The 24,034-nt window shown below is 37.0% G+C and overlaps 1 protein-coding gene across 1 annotated transcript; it reads left to right on the top strand.

Moving 5' to 3' along the window:
• The first annotated feature begins 12,793 nt into the window (after positions 1-12,793).
• LOC148955053 (uncharacterized) lies at positions 12,794-23,801 on the top strand. The gene is made up of 3 exons (XM_089106067.1): positions 12,794-13,009; positions 20,967-21,536; positions 21,648-23,801. Exons 1-3 carry the CDS (start codon positions 12,794-12,796, stop codon positions 23,799-23,801), a joined length of 2,940 nt encoding a protein of 979 aa, XP_088962193.1.
• Positions 23,802-24,034: the final 233 nt, after the last annotated feature.

Genomic DNA, 24,034 nt, shown 5'->3' with positions numbered 1-24,034 from the left:
GATAATGCTATACAAATGAAAGATTTCTGAAACATCTAGTGGTAGTAGTATACACCTTGTCATGCCGAAGATCCAATGGCAGCCCTGCATCCATAGAACAAAACATACTGGACCCAGGTAAAAGAAAAAGTTCCATCTCCAATTTTCGTGAATTGGAATTTTGAACAGAAGTGTTCGGGTAAACAAAGGATGTGGGGGCGGGGGGGGGGGAATCACCCTCTGATTACCTTCAACTATTAATAAGGGTACTAGCCCTCTCAATTTCCAAATGGATGAGCCCTTTTTGAAGTTTCTACGACAATACTTTCTAAAAAAACCTTATATGCCCTCAAGGCACAACTTACAACCCTTGCCCTGAGGTCTATAGGTGTAACTAGCCCCCTCCCTCCCCCCAACGCCCATCATTTCCCCAAACATATCCAATCAAAATTTTCAGATAGCCATTTTGATCAGCGTAGTTGATTTCCAAATAGAAAATATATTTTTGAGGAGTTATATCAAAATTATGATTAATATCCTTAGGGAAATGATGGGCGTGGGAGGGGTGTTAGTTACCCTCCAATCATTTTGACTATTAAAAGGGCACTAGTCCTCCCAATTTTCAATTTAATGAGCCCCTTTTGACGTTTTTAGGATAATGCTTTCTATAAAAACCTTATATGCCTCCAGGGCATAAATTACAACCCTTGCCCTGAGGGCTAACCGTGTATGTCTTTGCTCTTCATTTTCATTTTTGGCACCCTCTAATTGTCGTTTTCGCATCATTTTCTTTGTCTTTGTTCTTCATTTTCATTATGAAACGTTTTTGAATTTTGATTACTTCAGACAATTTAGCAATGTCCTTTGCTTTAGCTGCCTGTATTGGTTTTGCCGTAATTAATGGTCCAGGTTTTCGATTTTCATATCTTATCATGTTTGATAGTTCAGATGTTGGTTCCAAAGAATCATCATTTATAATAACTGCAACTGGAAATTTTCGTTTTTAGGGCCTTCCCACAGACATTCATATTATAATGTTTTTTTTAAGACTTTATAGTTTGGCCTGCTATTTGTATGCTGGAGAAAACTATTCAACAATATTAATAATAAAAACCCTTTTAAAAACCTGGACTCAAAAAGTAATGTTTAATTTAGTATTAGACCTTCTCTAGTTGACCTAAAATAGAAAACTTGATACCATTCGCAAAAAAATCTGTTTACTTTCTTTGATAGCTTGGATGCACTTACGCTATTTTGATTTGGTAGAATTTTAAAAGCAGAAGTAGCTCCGAAAGTTTGAACATAATACCCTCTGTCGTTTTTGGGATACTGCTGAGATACCTAGGAGGTGGCTGGAGTTCATCCGGAATGATGCAGACCTTGTCTGCTGACCACGTGCCTCTGGATATAGGGTCATCCCCTAACTAAACACTCCGATCAGGGTGGCTGCATCCTCATGTGGCAGGTGGAGCCCACCCTGGGAATCTCAGTACCTAGGTTAAACCTAGCTCTAATCATATTCCAGGCCTAGGGTCGGTTGGGCTAGCGACCCTCCACCTGAAAATCAAGGGCTATGCAAAGTGACTACATAGCCTCGGATCCAGACCCCCTTTTAAGATCTCGATCATCGCGCGTCAACGAACATGCTGACGACGTCAGAAAGACTGACAGACTAAACCTTCTAGACCAACGGGGGCTTCGAATAGCCACCTGGAATGTTTTGACCCTGAATGCACCAGCATCAAAGAACCTACTTTCTCAAGAACTTCGTAAGAATAAAGTGGCGATTGCAGGTCTCACAGAAACCCGTCTTACTGGAAGTGGAGAAGAGCGAATAGGTGATAATCACTCGTTAGTCTGGTCTGGAGGGAGCATGAGAAGAAATGGTGTTGGTCTCGCGCTAAACGGCCCTGCAAGAAAGGCCTTACTCTTGCACGAAGCTGTATCGGACAGAATAATGAAGGCCCGCTTTGGGCACAAGCATGGCAAGATGACAATTTTCGTACGCTATGCTCCGACCAACGATTCCGACGACGTAACCAAGGAAGAGTTCTACTCTGCTCTGTCCAGATGTCTGTCAACAGTTTCCCCCTACGATGTCACTGTTCTTCTCTGTGACTTCAATGCCACAGTGCGAGATGATATGGGTGTTTGGCATGGCACAATTGGATCTGTATCCCCCGACCCACTGAACGGTAACGGCCTTCACCTACTCGAACTGTGCCGATCCCATGAACTTGTGATCGCAAACACCTACTTTCAACGTAAGACTATCCACCAGTACATGTGGTATAGTAACGACGGTCGCACAAAGAAGATGATTGACTATGTCATTATTTCTAAACGCTGGAGATCATCGCTGAAGAACTGCAGAACTTACAGATCAGTAGAGCTCGGAAATGCAGATCACAGGCTTGTGTGTGCTGATGTCCAGCTTCACCTCTATGCACAGCGATCGGAAAGAAAACCAGTAGCAGTGGATATTGGGAAACTAAAGGAGCCAGATACTCGCCAGAAGTATAGTGTTGAGATATCAAATCGCTTTGAGCTCCTTGGCACACTCAACAGCAGCGAAGACGCCTGGAAGTATTTTAAATCACAGACCAGCAAAGCAGCACAGCTGGTGCTTGACAAGCGAAGTTTCCCGAAGAAATCGTGGCTAACTGACGAAACACTGCAACTCATAGAGCAAAGGCGGAGGGCAAGACTTCTTGGGGACATGGCCACCTATCGAAGGATCAATGAAGTGCGGAACAGACTTATTCACCGAGACCGAACTCAGTTTGTTGCAAGGAAAGCCGATGAAATCGAACAAGCAGCAAAAAAGAAAGACATGGGTAGCCTGTTTCAGCACCTCCGTGATCTCACAGAAAATAAAACACCAGTATTGGGATCCGTCCTATCCAGGGATGGGACACTTCTCTCTGATGAGGGTTCTTGTCTCGAGCGGTGGAAGGATCACTTCTGCTCACTCCTGAACAACACTTCCCGTATATGCCTCCTACTGATAGTCCCAGCCAACCCGGCAGTCCAAGACCCGAAGCAGATGCTCCTCCAGACGAGCCTTTCAGCCCCACAGAAATTGGAAATGCAGTAAAAAGGCTCAAGAACAATAAAGCTGCCGGTATCTGTGGCCTGAGTTCGGAGCTGCTAATGTATCCAGGTCCTGTTATGCTCTTGTTTCTCCACACCCTGTTCTCTACAATCTGGCAAACCGAGATAATTCCCCGAAGATTGGCGGAAGGGTTTCATTATCCCTTTGTGGAAGAGGAAAGGCTCTAGAAGTGACTGCTCGAACTACCGTGGAATAACCCTACTGTCTGTCCCGGGAAAACTTTTCTCAATGGTTCTGCTAGATCAATGTCGAAATATCATTCGTAAAATCCGGCGACCGGAGCAAGCTGGTTTCATGTCGGACCGTTCAACCATCGAGCAGATTCTTACGATCCGACAAATCATAGAAAAAGCCACGAAGTTCCGACAAAAAGCTTTTTTTACCTTCGTTGACTTCCCTGCTGTGTCCCACGACTCAGTGGACCGAGAAGCTCTTTGGCGGATTCTAGAATCGATTGGCCTCCCTGAGAAATACTGCACACTCTTCAAAGCTCTACATCATGGCACGGAGAGCTGTGTTCAAGTCAACGACCAGTGCAGCCCGCTCTTCCAAATCACGACAGGAATGTGTCAAGGATGTGCAGTGGCCCCAGACCTCTTCAATGTCATCATAGACTACGTTATGACAAGGACTACTTCACGTCCCAGCTTTGGACTCAAGTTTGGAGATCGTGTCATTACAGATGCTGATTTTGCCGATGACTTGGCCATTCTGGCGGACTCCATGGAGCAGTTGCTAGAAATGCTTTGAATCCTACGAGAAGAGGCTACAAAAGTAGGACTGCAGATAAACTGGACTAAAACGAAAATTATGGCCATAGACCCATTCTCCCCTGCTGCCAATCCTTCAGTTAGCCTGGATAGTACCACTAGCATCGAAGTTGTCCAAAGGTTCACCTACCCGGGCTCCATAATTTCTTCAGATGGCTCGCTTCCTTCTGAACTACAAGCGAGAATATCCAAACCGTCTTCTGCCATGGGCATACTGAACCGTCACCTCTGGCGAAAACCAAACATCAGTCGTACAACGAAGCTGCGGATTTTCAACACCCTCGTCGGCTCTGTGATGCTATATGGAGCTGAAATGTGGCAAGCTTCAGCCGCAACCCTCAAGGCAATTGATGTCTTTCAGTCGAAGAGCCTGAGGAAGATCGAAGGTCTATGATGGCTCGACTTTGTCAGTAATGAGAAGCTGCTGCAGCTCACCAAGCAGTCTCCGTTTTTGACCCAAGCAGCCGAGCGAACATTACGATTGTTTGGACACCTATTTCGAATGCCTCCACACATACCTGCGAAAACGATCCATGACTTCGACCCTGTCAAAGCCGGTTGGAAGCAACCTCACGGCCGACCTAAAAGACGATGGTCTGAAAGCCTGTCCGAGTTCCTGACGATGGCAAATATCAGGTTGAGCGAAGTGCAAACGCTTGCCATGGATCGAAGTGGATGGAGGAGGCAGACGTCACTCTCTACGCCGAGCAGCGCCCGGCAGGAGACAGAAGTCAAGTAAGTCAAAGTGAGATACCTTATTGGCAATTAGCATTAACAAAGTGCATTTTGATTTAATCTTAAGGCAACATTTAGTTTTAAACATAATGGGGAAATAGGAGGGTGGGCGTGGGAGGGGGATTAGTTGCCCACAAATCGTTTTGACTATTAAAAGAAGCATTAGCCCTTTCTATTTACAATCAAATGAGCCCTTTTTGAAGTTCCTACGACAGCTCCTTCGATGAAAAGTGCCCTGGTCTAAACCAAAAAAAAAATACATTGTACCCTCATCGATCTTTACTATAAAAATGTCAAGCCTTCCAATCACTTTCGACTATTAAAAAGGGCACTAGCCCTTTCAATTTCCAATCGAATGAGCCCTTTTTGTGTTTCTACGACAACGCTTTCTATAAACACCTTATATGCCCATAAGCTCAGGGCTTATATGCCCAGGGCAAAACTACAACCCTTGCCCTGGGGGTTATGAGGGGGTTGTCATCCTCAATTACCTAATTTCCAGAACGTTCAACTGCTTTGAACAAAATTGTTATCTCAAAATTTTGATTTGATGTGTTTGGGGAAATAGTAGGATTGAGAGGGGGGTTATGTAATGGAATCAATTTCCAAGACCCCAAAATTTTCCAAGTAAAATAAGATTGCCCAGAATATAAACCCAAAGAATTCAAGTAAAACTTAAATTGTCAAATTTAAAAAGTAGCGAAACATTGTATTACAATTGTAACTATGAAAAAATCGTAACAGTAATAAATATCCAGAATGACCAATTTCACATGACATGCAACCAACCATATAATCTAAATCTTGAGTTTGAAATTCCAAACTATCAACAGATGGTCCTTGAGATAAGAAATAAAACTATGTATTCCGCTATAATTACAAGGTAAAAACTTTAAAAACATTTTCTCGAGATACAAAAGTAAAACTAAATATTCCGCTGTAATTACAAGGTAAAGCTTTAAAAACATTTTCTTGAGATACAATGTAAAACAATGTAGCTCGCTCTAATTATAGGGTAAAAACTTTATTCAGCTAAGAAAAATTCCAAAGTGAAGTTTTAAAGAGTAATAAATCGTATCAAAAATTAGTTCAAATTGAATAGCTGATTAGTACAGCACTGCCCAATAGTAATATAGGACAAATAGGATCAGTATAATGCGCTCTTTAGTAACGCCCGAATGTAACCTTCGGCTAAAATCTCAGAGTATAGTATTTTCGAACTTAGCAATTTAGAGTTAGTCTTCTTGTAGTCTTCTTTCAGTCTTTTTTCAGCCTTTTTCCAGCCTTATGTCAATCTTGTTTGAATCTTATGAGAGTCTTATTTGAGACTCTGGCCAGTTTCATTGTAGACTCATTATCAACCTATATCTTAAGTGAATTTAATAGACAGTAGTACTGAACGTTACTTGTATTACCAATGAGGAATTTTAACCTAGTGTCATTTACTGCAAGTGTTATGATATACCGAAGCTCTGTTCCAGTTATGTGAGTAAATAAATGCATCACTTTCTTATTTTATTCTATAACGTTAGTATTTCTCAAGATAGCTTGTCCTTGTGGCTCCACTCGCTCTCAATCCATTCAATCTGATATCGGCTCAGTATGGCCGTTAATGCAAGCTCCCCATTTGTACTGCTAATTTAAGCTCCCTACACACGAAGTTCCGCCTCCACTTAGGTATGCTACTCGCGAACCGTCAGCTAAAAGTTTAACTGAAAAATCCTCATTGAAATAATTAATTTAAAACTCCTATACAAAGAAATAACTTAAAGTAGAAGAACAAACTCTTTTTATTGAAAACTTCCCTTTCCTTGGAATATTGATTTATTATTATCAAACCCCCCCCCCCATTACAATTGGCGCGTCCTGTTTAAAGGAGCAAAAACACAAGGACAACATTTTATACAAAAAAATAGATTATTGAGAAATACTACGCATAGGGGAAGTGCCATATTTTATGCATACTTTAAAGTGCCATATTTTGTGCATGCTTTGAAAGTGCCATATTTTGTGCATTCTTTGAAGTGCAATATCTTATTAGGCCTAAGTCCCCTTAAAATAATAGCCAAAATATAATTTAGACGCGCCAAATTTAAGTTATATAAAAAAAAGTAAAACCAGTGCCGAATTTTAATTTATTTTGAAAAAAAAAATGTCGTTAGATCAAAACGAACAATTGTTAAAGCAAAAACTCATCGCCAAAACAGTGGAAATTTCAAAATCACTTCCATCATATAATTGTGATTCAGATGTAGATGAATTTATTATCCAATGGAAACTATTCGTAGAGGTAACTCAAAGAGATTTAAAATCATTGTTAGGCATGTGACTAATGAGATTTAAGGGGCAAGCACTAACGTTCTTAAAACAAATAAAAAGTATGATGGGGGAAGACAACAGCCTTCCAATAAACTCAATTGACAAATTGCTAAAAGTGTTTTGAGAAAGACCTTTGGAAACTGGGTCAACACAAAAATTAAAGCACGGAACGGTATGTTTCGACGAAACCCAAAATGTTAGAGAATATCTGCACAAAGTAATGGTATCTATTGAAGCCAAATACGGGAAAGAATCTGGTCCTTTATATAATAAAATTGTACTAAATGCTTTCATGCAAGGATTGAGCCCCAAACTGTACCGAATGTTGATATCAAAGAATATTCAAACATTAGAGCTAGCAGTCCAGGAAGTAGAGAGAATGATCGAAATTGACTCGATTGTGGTAAACCACAATAAGTCAAGAATAAATAATGTAGAAAATTCAACTCCGGGACGATCACGAGCAATTTCCCCAGGATTCTTTTCGAGAGATAACTCACCCAAACCGAACCAAAATAGATCTCCAACCCCTACCAGGCAAAGAACGGTCCATGTTTATTACCTATGCATGTAATAAACATGGACATATTGCCAGGGAATGCCGTACGAAATATAACTATACACCAGCAACCCCCAGTTTTAATAACCGTTTGTTTGGGAGAACAAATTTAAATGCCAATGGGTCAGGAAGTTATAGAAATAACCCCCCACGTCTCCCATCGTTCCGCAACCCGTACCAACAAGGATGTGCGTAATCAAATTCTTCCCAATATACGCCTCCTCAACCCTATTCAAATCCTCCCCTCAACTGACAAAACAATTATCGGTTCTCCAACCCAAATACGCGACAAAACCTGTACCAATTTAATTCACAGACAGTGTATCCGACCAGATTTAATAGGAATACAAGCGATGACAGAAGATATTTCTTGCCGACGGGAAATGAAAGAAATTTTTCAGGAAAGGAAAGAAATTTTTCGTCAATACAAAATGAACAAATGCCGCGAGCCGTCGGCACAAGAAATTCCAACCCACGCAACAATTCGTGGCAACCAAGACAATCAAATGTCAATCAACTTGGAACTTCCCTAGCAAGTGAAATTCCCTCCGAACCCCAATGTCAAACACCCACTTATCAAATAAGTGCACAGGGAAACGAATTAGGCTCCAAGAAAATTAACCGGGACCCTGGAGGCCAGTATTTTTATAAGTCACTTCCAATAGTTTTACCTTCCTTAATCGGTAATAATGACATATTACGTATATTAAATAATTTTGGTGTTGCAAGTACTAGTTTTAAAGCGTTAATAGATTCCGGTGCATCAGTTAACATAATAAACTCGAATGTATTTAATAGACTACCAGTATATATTAATCGACGGAAAAACTTCAATATTCCCAGTTTAACTAGTGTCACGGGACATAGGCTGGAAGCAATAGGCTCCATACGTCTAGAGATGACAAAAGATAATAGAGTCTTTCCTACAAACTTCATTATATGCAAAAATTTCCCATATGAGGCTATAATCGGTGCTAATTTTTTAAAAACTAATAAAGTGTTATTAGATATAGCAAATAACAGACTCGTGTATCCATACGATCCTATTCTCCAACGCTTGGAGAGAGGGGAAGCAACAGTGAATAGAATAAAACCTTTTGTACCCCATCTCTCGACCTGTGGGATAAAATCAAGCAGCAAATGGATCGAGTCAGTAAAAGCAAAAATAGGGAAAATGCAGGAGTATAGACAAACAGAGATAAAGAAAATAGTTGAATTATGGAATGAAATAATAAATCCAAGTACTCTTACCTTACAATCAACCCCAAAAGCGGAAGACTTGACGTAACCAAGCGCCAATCTTAACTTAATAGAAAATAACTCGGAAGAAAAATATTATGGATTTGCGGTACGTAAAACAAAAATCCCCCCAAAAACAATGCAAAGAGTTCAAATTTCACAAATGGTCACCCCTCTAAATGACAATTCCGAAATTTGGTTTGCATCCCCGTGTAAAGAAATACCCGAAAATCTGTTTTGTGAAGAGCAAATCATTTTTTATGAGAAAGGAGAGGGTTTCATTTGGTTGACTAACACAAATGAAAACAATATGATTACATTAAAAAAAGGAACATGCCTTGTTGAAACACAAGTGATTTCTGAGCACGAGCTAAACAAATGGAAAAACTCCAAGGAAAGCTTAGTTAATAGCATCGGTGTTAGCAATCCAAAGAATAGGTACCCCCTAACCAAACCTCAATTTTTGGAAAAATTCAAATTAGACCATATCCAAGATGCAAAATTAAAAGAAAATTATGTGAATTGCTCTTCAATTTTAGAGATATATTTTCCACATGCGAAGAAGATATTGGACTGATACCGTTCTATGAACATTCTATCCAAACTACAGGGTTGCCTGTAGCTAAACAGCCCTATCGCATCCCTTATCCCTATAAAGATTGGTTAAAAAATTAAATCCGCGAATTAGAAGGAAACAATATTATACGGCCAAGTATAAGCCCGTATTCAGTCCCTGTTATACTCGTACCAAAAAAGAACAAGGACCTTAGACTTGTAGTAGATTATAGAGCCTTAAATAAACAGGTAGTTAGCGACAAATTTCCCCTGCCCCGAATTGATGAAATCCTAGACTCCATTTCAACCAAAAATAAAATTTTTACATCTCTCGACCTCACACAAGGTTATCATCAGGTTAAGATAGCAGATAATGACGTTTATAAAACGGCCTTTTCAACAACAGAATGTGGCTCTTATGAATATTTGAGAGTACCCTTCGGACTCAAAACTAGTTCAAATGCATTACGTAGACCTCTGTTACACTTATTACGAGGTATAGAAAATATTATCCATTTTGTGGATGATGTAATTTGTGTAGGAGAGACCCCAGAGGACCATTTAAACACATTAACCAAAGTTTTCGAAAAATTCAGAGAGGGTAATCTAAAATGTAGACCTGAAAAAGTAAATTTATTTCAATCCGAAATAAAATTCTTAGGAATGATAGTGACCCAAGGTCAAATATCACCGGACCCTGAGAAGATAAAATGTGTAGAAAACCTCAAACCGCCAAAAACTATAAAACAACTAAGGGGCATTATTGATTTAACCAGTTATTTTAGAAAATTCATACGCAACTACGCCCAAATTGCCAAACCCTTAACAGACTTGACTAAAGGGGACGGCAAAACTATCACCTGGTCGAATGAAGCTCAAACTTCATTAGATACTCTCAAGAAAGAACTTACTTCTGAACCAATACTGTCACTGCCAGACTTTGAGAACAATTTCAAATTTGTGGTTACGACTGACGCCTCAACTCTAGGCATCGGTGCAATCCTTTCCCAATTAATCCCCGTGGAAAACGACCCCGAACCCCTACAGGACCCCCCTCAATATATAGAAAAAGTCATATGCTTTTCAAGTAGGACTCTAACAAAAGGCGAAAGAAATTATTCAGCGACGCAACTGGAGCTACTGTCTATAATTTACCACTTAGACAAATTTAGGTATTATTTAGTAGGTTAAAAATGTAAGTTGCGTTCGGACCATAAAAGCTTGCAGTACCTAAGCACATTCAAAAATCCAACTGGAATTTTAGCTAGATGGGTAATGAAAATCCAAGATGTGGATTACAAATTTGAACATTTAACTGGTAAACAAAATGCCGCTTGTGGTTACCTGAGTAGATACCCCGAAAAGAGCTCCTCGCATAACACAAATAAAGTAATAGATGCCATTAATCCCAATACACGAAAATATAAGAAGAATAAACCTAAAATCCAAACAGAAGAAATTGAAATTACTTATAGCCCCTTATCGATAGCTAATATTAAAAGAAACCAAGCCAAGGATGAAATGTGTTTGGCTCTCATTAATTATTTTGTGAATTCCGATAATCTCCCCGATAAGTTCAAAGCCCTAAGAAGGGAAATAGACAATTTTTATGATGTTTTGGATGAAGATATCCTTTGCAAGATAACAACGGGTGAAACCAATAGAAATCAGACTTTAAGTATTCCAGTACTCTCCCACAGCTTAATAAGACCTGCTTTTGAATATTTCCATTATGATAACAGCGGACACATAAGAATATATAAAACACTTAATATCTTAAAATAATAATTTTATATATTGTATGGATTAACGAAACTAAAGGATTTCATCAATTAATTTAAGGCATGTAATTTAAGAAACAATGTCAAAACGTACCCTACTCCCCCCATTGAAAGAGTGCTTGTAACTAGGTTTCCCTTCGATATCGTTTCGTTCGACCTATATGGTACGAGCGGAGGATTATCTGTCTCTAACAGAGGTCATACTTGCGTTCCTTCAGTAATAGAGCATTTTACCGGCTTCACTTTTGCCAAAGCACTGAAAAATCAAGGCGCATATGCCACAAGTAAAGCGTTAGCAAAAATATTTTTAAAATTTGGTGTTCCTCACCAAGTTATTAGTAACAACGGAACTAACTTCGTTTCTAAAGTAACAAGAGATTTAATGAGTTTCCTTAAAATCGAAAAATTATTAACCTCTTCCTACCATCCCCAAGCTAATGGAAAAATTGAAAATAGGCACAAAATATTTTCCAATGTCTTGAGTATTTATACAAAAGACAATCGAAACGATTGGGATCAATATCTACCTTACTTAACCAATGTAATTAATACTGCATACTCGGAAACGACTAAAGAAAGTCCATTTTTTCTCTTATTCGGCCACGATTTTAAAATACCTTATCAGGAAATTATAGAATCCAGGCAGTATTACAATAATACAGATAGCTATAAGCAGAATTTTATAAATAGAATGAGGAAAACCTACAAAATAGTTAAACAAGAGATAGAAAAATGTAAGATAAACCAAGAGTTGAGAAACGAATCCAAAGGCAAAGGGAACATAAATTTTAAGATAGGCGACTGTTTATATTTAAAAAATGAAGCTAAGCTAGAAGGCAAGAAACTTTCCAATAAATATTCGGGACCTTATAGAATAATCAAAAAATATGACAATGATTTTACTTTCAAAATGATAAACGCAGACAATGGAAGAACGTACAAAGCAAATGTTAGCCGTATAAAAGGAGCCACATACCCAGTTAAGTGGGCACCCAAACCCTCATCTTCAGATTCATCAAACGCGGAAAATGAGTTCCCTAAGTCGAGGCTATCCGAGTTAAAACCCTTCAATTTCAAACAAAACTATTTCGAAAACCATAGCGATGAGGAAAATTTTGAAGAATTTTTTGCCATGAAAAATCTAGTCATCCCTAAAAGAAAATCCTTAGTACCTGTACCAATAAGAATACCAAAATGCCCAAAGAGTTCATCATCAGAAAGTTCCGAAGAATTAGATTATACGCTGTCCCCAAAGACCCAATTTTTCCCCGATAGAATTTCGACCCCGTGTCCCCCCAAGAGATTCCCTGATGACATGGTGTCCCCGGCAACCCCGATAGAAAGACCCCTATCGTTACAAGACGAATTAAACAGAGCTAAGGAAACCCCGGGTGCAAAAATAAGAAAGACTCCACCCAGGTATACAAATAAAGGAAATACAAAAAGTTTGAGAGAAGCCATGGACTTTATTAATAACCCATTAAAAAAAAGGCAAAGTACCTAGCCTTGGACCCAGGAACACCCTGAAGATGAAAATCTAGGACAGTAACATCACATAACGGTATCTAAAGTAAAAGCCAAGGAATCAGCCTGCTGGCAACAGACCTTGTTACAAAAAATACCCCACCCTCCAGAGGATATGGCATTCAAACAATAGAGACATTCTCCAAAAATATTTGACTCCTCCCAGAGTTCCCAAGAATCTTTTAGCTCTTCTGAAACAGGATTTCAGCGTGAGGAAATGGAAAATAAACCCTCTACCTCAAAAGGAGATGAAATATATGAAACAAGGGCAGGCGATACCCCTAAATTGCAAAGGACCACTCCCGAAAGCCCCAATGATGAATCATCAGGAACTAATTCTACCGAATCCGACGATGAATCAGCTACTGATGAGCCCCAAGATGTACAAAAACGAAAACAGACTTTTGCCGCAGCCCATGCAAAGGCGGCTAAAGTAAAAGGTCAAAAATTCCTATTGAAACAGTACAAGAAATTTGACCTAATCTCTATGGGAAAATCAAAAAAGAATAAAACACCAGAAAGCGAACAAGAAGTTACCACAAAATCTGGCAGAGTAAGTAAAAAACCAGATAAATGGAAATACGTCTAGGGATCAGGTACCCCAAAAACTCATAAAATAATGCTAGGACAAAATGAGCATCTTGAAAAAAAAAACCTTAAGACAAAGGTGTATGAATAAGACACGTCAATTAAAGTTATTCGTAAAAGGTCAAAAGAAGTTAATAGTTAATTTTTCCAGATAAACTGAATCCCGGCTCGATAAAAATCCTTGAAGTAAAAGAAGATCGAGAATTGCACAACCCATCCTCCAAAAGATAAAATAAAATACCTAGTGCCTCCCCATTACAGACAAAACGAATACGGACCAGCTATTACAAATACGATTTAAACTTCTAGCTGCCTCGGCACAATGAACAACAGAAAGACTGAAAATCGAAAGTATGATGGAGGCCACGCTTAAGTCTCTTAAAGAAATTAAGGTTTCTCAGGAAGAAATGATCAAAAAAATAAAAGAGATCCTAGCAACTATACAAGTGAATAAATTACTTGAAACCCAGTTCATGGAAGTTAAAGAGCACACCGCAAGAATCCAGAATGAAATAGAATCAATAAGCGAGGCCACGCTCGTTAAGGGATACAATTATCCCGACGAAATCCTCAAATTACAAGTATTAAATAATAAAATGCAAGGAATCGGCAAGAAAGTGCAATAGTGCAGAAAAAGTACGGTGCTATCTGTGACAATAGGGATACAAGAAGCTCTGGCACCAGAACGAGTAAAGCTTTTAGACCTACAACATAAATACGAAAACTTGAAGACACAGAAAGAAATAATCAAACTCCAACAGGACAATTTAGAGAAGCAACTAAAGGAAAACCAAATCGAAATTACCAGAGAATTACAGAAACAAAGAGAATTCTGCTCAAACCTAGAGAAGATGGTGTCAACATATTTTACCGTTGAAATTAACCTGCCCCACAACCCCTATTTTGGAAGTATTTTTGCTAACAAAGAAGGGCCAAGTTCGACGCATTCACAACCCGCGTATTTTGAAATTACAAACCAAGCCACGTATCATCATATCAAACACCAAGTCAAATCTATTCAGAAAAATCCTTCGACGGACAATAACATAATTATGAGGACCCAGTACCCCAACGCCAGAGTAAATGTTACAACGGGCCAAAATTCCCCAGAAGTATCTGCACCACAAGGAACACCCAAAACACAACCATTACCAGAAAATACGGAAAACTAAGGAATATCAATCAAGGGAATTAATTGAACTAAAAATAAAGGAGGTAAAAATCCCTTTCTCGTTAATAAAAAATTTTTTTTTTACAAGTTTAATACAGTAAAGTGGTTACACCTTGTAGGACATAGCGCTTAGGGATAAAATATAGTGAATAACCTAATAAGACGAGCGAGATCTCGTTAAACTAGACTAACTATATTTCTGCTAGCCAGAATATAGTATTTCCCTAATTTAAAAAAAAATTGTATTACAAATTCAGTCACAAAGGAGAAAGTGTGGTAGACAGCCAACCTAGCTTTACCTGTCCAGGGTAACCCCCAAAGCAGGTAAACGAAAGGATCACTGGGGATCGCTTGGCATGCCATTGATTTCAGTGCATGAAGATCGAGTCCGTGTGCTGAGTTCGATTGTATGTCAGTCCACAAACCCAAACCACGATAACTCAAAACCTTTTTAAATTTAATGAAGTATTCAAGTGCCAATCTAGGGAGCTTTCGGCGTGTCGAACCTCGAAAGGCTTGATTAGTTTTTTTTGGATGTTCGATAAACTGAGAGTTTCTACAGGATAGATTCCACCCCTTCTAAAATCAATTTTATGAGATATATTATTCAAAAAAAGTAATTCCAACAACATAGTCAAACACGGGATTCCAGAATATATTAACTGTGTTCTGTGATAGAGGTTTATCATAACCATGGTGACGATTCACGTCCACCATAAGACATAATCTGGTATCTTTGATAATACGACATTAGAAACCTCGATTACACGTTTAGACGATAGGTCAAAGTACAATCTTATCCTAGGAATATTTCATTATTGTTATTAGCAACATAGCAATACATACAAAACGCAGAATTAGTTACCTAAATATTAAATAACCACTCCTCACAGCAGGACTCAAAAAAACTTTAACTCAAAGATCAACAAAAATAACATTCCTTTAATAACTATTAAAGAAGTTCAAATTTAATCACAAAAAACCTGACCGGATGAAGTGACCCTAACTCGCTGTGAAATTTATAGAATACTCAACAACCTATAGTACATATTCGACAAAAGAAATATGTATCAATTTTTATTGTACTAATTATATCCAACGTTCCTTAATAAAACGTGATCCATATACACGTCGATAAGCTCAAAAATTTCGCAAAAAGTTTTTCTCCCCAGTTGAAATTATTCGCAAGTAGAATTATATATATCGTTTCCTCGATAATGTAAATGGATCACTAAACCATGTGCAAGATACGTAATGATGAAAAGATTATATTATCAAAAGAAATCATCCTATTTAGTAAAATAAAAAGAAAATTAAAAACAGCCAATGGAAACCGAAGGCACTCACGCAGTTTAGATAGTCTTGAGAGACAAAATTAGGTACCCCCCCCCCCCACAAGTCAGAAAATGCATGAAACGTTCAAAATAAGCTTAATTCTCTAAAAACTCCTGCAAATCACCAAACGAGACAAAACAAATCTTCTTTCGCGATTGCTACCAAATTGATATCACTTCTCTAAGATTTATAAGTTGCCTATGCAGTTATTGCGACTCTGTGTAAAATACAAATTCCTAGCAACCGACTTTCACAGTAAAATTCAAAAAGGGCTTTAATGCAAATCGTAACCAGAAGTATTCTTTCAAACAAAAGTTAATGAAATAATAAGCCCCCATAAATGGCATTTAACATCCATCCCAAATTGACCCCATCTAAAACGTCGATCCGATAGTAAATCAAAACCCGTAACTTCCAAACACCGTCGAAGTAACGAAGATTTATGACAGTTCAGCTACTTAAGTATACTGTTATCGAATTAAAACACTTTCCTTTTTTCGCTGCTTATAATAAGGATAATTAACCTATATACCGTGGTTTACTCTAAGCTACATGGATTCCTATAACAAACAGTCCTTTTGCTTGAAAACCAAGATCATAAGAATAAATTAATCAACGTGCTGAAATAATATTTTAACACAAAAAAAAACACTAAACCCAATGGCGAAAAATTGGCCCATATAAATATAAGATGGTCGGAAAATCTCGTTCGGTATCAAAATAATGACGTCTTCGATATAATTTTACTTATTTGTTGATACTTGATTATATTTCGATTATATTTTGGCGTGCCATGACCCAAAATACACAAAATAAGTATAATTTACTGTTTCAAAAGAAGGATAAGCAATAGAAAATTGACGCAAAACAAAAAAAATCAATAACCCTGAACGGGAAAAATAAATCAAAATTGTAGAATTTAAAGACTAGTCCTCGCATATATGTGTCAGCCCATAAAAATACGATACAATTCAAAAAAGAAAAGTACGAAAATATAAACAAAACCTCAAGGGCAGTATAATATGTAAACTTTAAAAATAGGCCCCTGGAATGCGCAAGGTATAAGAAGACCAGAAAATGGCAGTTTCACGGTCTCAGTCTTGTAATACTTTCGGTTTAATGAATTTCCTAAGTACCAAGATTCCAAGATTAAGTACTAAGTACCAAAAAAATGAAATGCCTTATGACAAACTACAAAACTTTTAGGTAATACCGCGCTTGATGATAAATACCTCTGCCACGTGGCGATAACTCCGCCACTGGGAAAATGAGTTAACACCTAAGGGTGAATGTGTTTTCTTTTAACTCATTTATAAGGGAAGACTGAATCTCGACTAACAAACTTTTAAAATTCCACCAATTTAGAATAATTCTAAAATACGCTGAAATAAAGAGCTTATTCCTACATATTCTAAAGATATTATTTGAGTAAACATCAACAAAAAACCAAACTCCTCACTCGATTCAACCTAAGCAAGAACTTCAGAATAAGCAATTAAGGAAGAAATGCCTACGATATAAAATAAATGAACTCTCTTTAATTAATCAATTATAAACTGAAGAAACTAAAATGAGTAGGTATTGTAAAAGAAGGCAATCAAATCTGAATAAAGTATGGCAATAAAGAAAGATGCGATACAGTTTAATAGCTTAATTTTCAAAAGCCTTAAAAAAAAGTCTATATTTTCAAACTTCGGCCTTAATGAAAATTGTCACGTCGACAGGATACAAAATAACCATAGTCGCTTTAAAAAGATTGTAAAAAGGGAAAATTTGCTTTGTTAACTAAAGGTACTTAAGAAAAAATTGTTGTATAAAGGGATTTAACAAGTATAGAAATCGAATGCCACATTAAATTCTAAAAGAAAAGTTTAGAGTTCCCTCAAACTGATCGACAGTTATCGCATTAATCGAAATATGCTAGGGAACAATATAATATAACCAATTCATTAAATACTTAAGCTTGAAAGCCTACTCAAAACCATGTAAAGGTACTTTTAGCCAAAAATCAGTAGTGATACCCACCACACTTCGGACGGTAAAAAATTTTTCTTTAAAAATTTTAAAATTTCTCAAAGAAACCCACTTTGAAAGAAGCTTTTAACTAAGAATCAGTAGTGGTACCCCTCACACTTCGAATGGTAAATAAAAAAAATTTTACTTTCGACAAATAATAAAAGCTCAATATAAAAGACTAATAAAATTAATTGCGTGATCCGCAAAAAAATACCCTACCTGAATCCCCCATCATTAGAAGAAAATGTGATAACACAAGTGACCATACGGAAATATGCGATTAAGATGGAAAGAAGTCCGATACATGGGAGGTACTTAAATTCCGTGTTTTTCACTGTTGATCATTTCGGGGAGAGACACGTAACTTGATACTTCTTACGGAGAACAACTCGAACAAGAAAAGGAACCCAAAGATACCAGTGAAAGCTAAATACCATAAATTAGAAAGGCCAAGTAAACGGCTACATGTTACAAACAATCATCAAATTGAAAGCGCTAAGCAACGTACCGTTTAGCCCACTATGTAACTATTTTAATTATTTCATAACCATTATTATACCTTAAACTACTATAACCACTATGAGAACATATTACTATCAAGTAATCATTTATTTCATAATTACTGATAAAGTTTATATAAGAACACATTTGCAGATACGGTGCGTGAGTAACCTTCAACCACTGGTTAAGGGAAACGCTGAAACAAGCAACCATACGGTATGTTGCTTATATTAAACCTAAGATCTAGTAGAATAAATTAAAGAAAAAGCAACCATGATGAGGTACCCAAGCCATCAACAATTAAATAATCGTAGACTAGAAAATGTAACCTCATTGAATCTTAATAAAAGACATAGTGTAGATAACATTAATAATTCATTAAAAGAATGGTGAGTTATTGAGAATTCACTAAGAGAAGGGGAAATTATCAGAGCAGTAGAAGATCTCGACTGTCCAAAACTATATTGTGTTCTGAAAACTCAAAGGACAATCTTGGAACAAAGAATGATCCTAAGATTGACGGCAAGCTTAGTGCATTATAACTTTAGTGCGAGAGCAATGACAAAACATTAGAGGACACAAGACTAAGTGCCAACCTAGCCTTTCGAATTTTAATACAAAATATCCCAACGACAAAATATAGCTCGTTGTCTAATTATATCGCCGACAATATTTGTTACGATCAAGACGATAACAACATAACAACAATTTGGCCCATTAAATTTCTCTACGTACTAATAGACCAAGAACACATGTTAAAAGGTGATAGCTTCCTCAAAGCCTTTTCAGTCAACTATGTAAATAACACGTATCTAAATCCGATAAACCCTTCGATGCGATCCGCCATTTTTTAAGTTACCCCAGACGAATATAAAGACATAAAGAAAATAACCCTGAATTTCTTCCAAAAAGACGAAAATTTTGGAAGAAAAATATTCCCTGGTTTAAACGTAATCGTGCGTGAGCAACTAGACGGTTGCCAATCACATGCAAAATTTAAGTTTCTCCGTAGTAAAATAATGAATGACCAATTGTCCTTATCTCAGCTGTGCTAGAAAGTTATTCGACAAAATATGCGAAGAAATGACATAATGGCAACACTGGAGGGCCTGCACCTCCCAAACCGATTATTAGTGTATTTAATGTACTTAAACTCACCTGAAGGCGGAAAAGATAATATAATATTTGAACTCAAGTTTCTCAGCTCAAATTTTTCGTCATGGGAAGACGATCGACTTCTCGATATGCTTACATCCCCAATTTCAAAGGCGGCACTGCCAGATGATGCACCCATATTGAAATTAAAACCTAACATTAGCGGAAGAAACTGTGTATACAAATAATTTCGTTGAAATGAATAATAAAAGAACCCTCTAATATTACCCGAAAGGGTTATGTCTATGTAAATTGATTTCTATTATTATGTAAAAGTGCGTTATATTAATAAACCAGTAGTATATAAATATTTATAAAACTATGAAGTAGAGTAAATGTCACGGGATCTAAATACATTGTTAATATATTGACAAAAAAGGTAGTTTCTTGAAAAATCTCAACACTTTAAGCCTATACGAAACTCGTTAAAATACGAGCGCAAACTCGTTAAGCTAGAGTACGGAACTTTAGGGAATCGAATTACGTTCGAATACACAAATAGCCAGGTGCAAGGGGGCACCGGTGAAAAAGTAGTTCAACTTCGACCTGAAGTTACCTTTTTCTTTCATTCAAAGTAAATATTCATCATTGGTTAATATGGAGCTTTAGATGATCGAACTATGTCGAATGAATGAGTACCCGTTGTATGAGGAAATGCTGGTGAAAAGGTATTTTGACCTCGACCTAGAGTACACCCTGACTATAACTGATCTTGAAAAAGTTAACTAGACAAAAACCGATAGAAACTACCTTTCATTTCAGAACAATGGCCAAAGCAATTATCGATACAGAGTTCATATGTGTAAAGCACGCCAAAGAAAATGTCATATATTCAGCGACAATGTTCATTGTGAATAAATCAGGGGAAGAAGTCTTTGCGAAAAAATGGGACCTCAAGTATGATTTAAGGAAATTAGACGTGGAATCCTATAAATTTGGTCTAAGTTTTGCAAACAAACCCAAATATCGACCAGCGAGAGGTAAATTAGGAATAAAATATAACGGCAGAAAGGGCACGTACCTCCATTTTATTCAACATGAAATTAGAAAATTACAAAAACAATATAAAGTTCGGTACTGGTACGTTAAAGGTCCTTGTCAGACAGATTTATTGCTTCTTGACAAGTGTAGAAAGCAAAAATTAGTTTACAAAATCGAGCGAAATTCAGACTGTGTAAAATACCTAGGAACACATGACCCTCTCAAAGAAATAAAATACTACAAACAGTATTTATATAATCCAAGAAGCGTAATATATAAAGCAAATGAAACAAAATTATATTTAAAAGAATGAAAACTTATAAATCAAAATCAAAAGTAACCAAAAAATCAAAAAAACTTTCCCAATTGAAATAATTAAGTCAACCCACGCACCTCTTACGTTAAAAAGAAATATCCTTGTGTAAAACCAATTGAAATAACCATCCCCCCCCAGCCTAAGAATCAGCCGTATGTCTACCATAAGAAATCCACAAATTCTATGACCACGAATCTTAATCTCACCTTGTTTCCTTCACCAAAAAAAACAAAAAGAAAGTCCCGTATAATAGGAATCTAAATTATCGTTCGGTTATCAATCAAATAAAATCTTCCTATATTATGTTTAATGAAGTATTAATTCCAGAAACAGCAAATAAGGATGTGGCTAACAAATTTCATGATAATCTTCGTTGCCCAAACTATAGGTCAAGATATCGTAAAACATGGAAGTATCTTCAAACATGAGAATTCGTTACTTGCAAGTCATAATGCCTGGAAGATATTTATGAAACTGGATCACAAACCGTTTGAAACCGTATTTCAACAAGTATTAAGACTAGAGAAAAACACAAATGAATTAAAGGACTCCATATTCGAATTCTTAAAATCACACAAAAGCTTGCAGACCACGAAAGACATGCACCACAAAGAAAATACAGGAAATCTACCTCCTATTTTTCCTAAACTAAATTCGAAATTCATAGTAGACGACTTTGACAAGAAAATAGCAGAAATCGATAAAGCTCTAGGAACTAACAGTACAGAAAACAGAAGAAAAAGAGAATTAAGTAATATGGACGGATCTATAAGCGAATTTACCACGGCAAAACATATTACAGGTTCCTTCTCAACAACTTCCAAGAAAAATAAACTCTATGATGGAAATTACGCCATGCTAAATGAACTACCGAGTCTATGGACTTTTCTCAAGGAATTATGGCAAAATCATGCTGAACAAAATGTTACGAAGCAAATATTATCAAAACTCACAAAGGAAAAAGACTACAAACAAATTATCAACCTAAAGGAATTTAAACTCTCAAAGACACAACAAGATGACAAGAATAAGAATCCTAAAAAAAGAAAAAGACAAAACACCAAGACGACCACGCCTACATATGAGTCCCAAATAAGAGATATACAATTTTCAATGTCGGAATCTACGACTAACACAGTCCCAGAAATGAGTGCACTTAGCAAAGAAGCACCTAGTAATTGGACCATGCTAATCTATCTAAGACCAACAATACTTACAAAATGGACTTGTTCAACAGGACCCACGTTTTACCGCACCCAGCCAATTGGCGTATTCACTATAGGCCTAAGAGCAAGAATCCCAGTAAGGCATACCGAGATACAAACGATAAAAGTACAAGTGATTCAACCAGAAGAAAAGAAAAATAAAAATAAGAAAGATGAAGAAAACGATTACGTACATAAGAAATGTTACATAATAGACGGCAAACGTACTTGTGCAAGATTAGCAATGGCCGACGAGCCGGCAAGGGAAGATATTGAACCATTACCTGAGCTAAATGAGAAAAACGCTCTAAGAGTATCTATTCACCAATCTTTCCTAATATTGTATAGACAGAGACTGCAAGCACTATTTGAATTATTCAATACAGAAATACAAAAGTTAAAGCAAAGTACCACAAGAATCTTCGAAGTGTTCTTTCGAAAAATCAAATACCGAAGATCAGCTAGTCTAATACCAATCGTGGGTGAATTAGCCTCACGCTTATTTGGGCTTTCAACTGAAGAAGACCTAAATATCCTAAGGGAAAACGTAGGAAAACTAAATAACGCCATGAACGTGACCTTACATGTCCAAAAAATACAAGCCAGTATAGCCAATTATCAGAGAGACAAAATTGAGGCAATTTCAAAGAAAATATCAAAAACCGTAAGCGTAATGAATTATTTAAAAAACGAAGTAGATCGTGTGATTTCCGATTCGAGCCTCACCATGGTATCACTAGACATAGTAACAATGTCATTACTTAACCTGGCAACTGATATCAGCAAATTTGAATTTGCATTATTTGCCCTTACTGGAGGAACCTTGTCATATGACCTCGTGGACCCTTCAAACCTAAAAAATATCCTAGATGAAATAAAAACCCATCTAACCTTCGGTCTACATCTACCAACAGAACCAGAAACAGCAAAATTATTCCACTATTACACCAAGCTAAAGGTTCAAATCACAGAAATAAACGAACGACTATTTGCAGTAGTAAAAATTCCGTTAATAAATCAACAATCCATATACGACTTGTATAAAATTTCTACATTTCCAGCAAATATAGGCAAAACTAATTCATTTATGACTATCACCCCCGAAGCGGAATACTTACTTGTCGATCAAGATAGAAGAAAATATGCCTTAGCAAATCCACAGGACCTTAAGGAATGCGTAGCATTCAAAAATCTAGTATGTCAGTTAACCCTGCCAATATATAACGTTAAATCTGGATCTTGTATGTTAGATATATTTTTAAAAGAGACTCAACAAGAAGAAATTCCCAATTCATGCGAAGCGCTAGTAGGCAGTACTAAAAGAGAAATATTTATTCACCTTAGAAATGACCTGTGGCTATTTTCTGTTCCAAAAGAAACAGTTGGGACTATCTCCTGTTATAATAACACTGAAAGAATCGATCCAAGCTACAGAACTGAACTGCTATTACAAGACGTGGGAACAATAACCATAAAACAAGGATGCCGACTGGTAACCAAAGAAGCCACGGTACAAACACCACTGATAACCACAAGCACGAATATAATAAGCCCCAAGGTGATCAATTTCAAACCAGTCAATTTATCATATACAATTCCTAATATCGAAAACAAAGAAGTGAAAACCGCAATATGGTCAAAAATAGAGAATGTCAAGGGAACATTACCATTAACAGAAATAAAAGAAGCTTTAGACTCTCAAATTCCCCTATTTACCAATGAAGACCAAAGATTGACGTATGAAGAAAATAGATACGGAATATTTTCAACGAATCTTTGGTGGTATATCCTTCTGACGGTAGGATTCGTATTCATGATCTCCTATTCTATAAGAATCGTATTGAACCTAAATTACGGAAGAATTTTGAGAATGACGCGTAGAAAAAGAGCAAAATCAGATCACATCGAGCCGAGTGACGTGCAAAACCTAAACCCGGAACTCCCTGATAACCCTTAAGCAAAAAAGGTAAGGGAGGACATGATCGAGCGAATGGGAGTAGAGGTCCTCATTCGTGCCATGTCCAGTCCCAAATCTCTACTTAATGTTTGTGTAAACCCATGCAACTGCAAAGATGTATTTCTTAAGCGGCATGGACGCGCATAAACAGTAAAAACTTGAAAATTTATAGTAAATCGAGACCTCTCATAAAACCATGTAACCTACCTCGCATGTAGTTATATAATAGAAAA

The sequence above is a fragment of the Artemia sp. Qi Xiang Cuo genome, chromosome 2 (genome assembly GCF_049724085.1).
Source record: "Artemia sp. Qi Xiang Cuo chromosome 2, ASM4972408v1, whole genome shotgun sequence".
NCBI classification, from domain to species: domain Eukaryota; kingdom Metazoa; phylum Arthropoda; class Branchiopoda; order Anostraca; family Artemiidae; genus Artemia; species Artemia sp. Qi Xiang Cuo.
This window is presented reverse-complemented; position numbering and strand designations above follow the sequence as displayed.

What these genes read in the sequence shown, in the direction of transcription:
- LOC148955053 (XM_089106067.1), top strand. Translation starts at nt 12,794, where the DNA reads ATGGAAAATAAACCCTCTACCTCAAAAGGAGATGAAATATATGAAACA. An exon ending in CCCATGCAAAGGCGGCTAAA is followed by an intron (nt 13,010 to 20,966) that starts GTAAAAGGTCAA and finishes TATTAATTCCAG; the next exon opens with AAACAGCAAATAAGGATGTG. An exon ending in TATGGACTTTTCTCAAGGAA is followed by an intron (nt 21,537 to 21,647) that starts TTATGGCAAAAT and finishes AAACTCTCAAAG; the next exon opens with ACACAACAAGATGACAAGAA.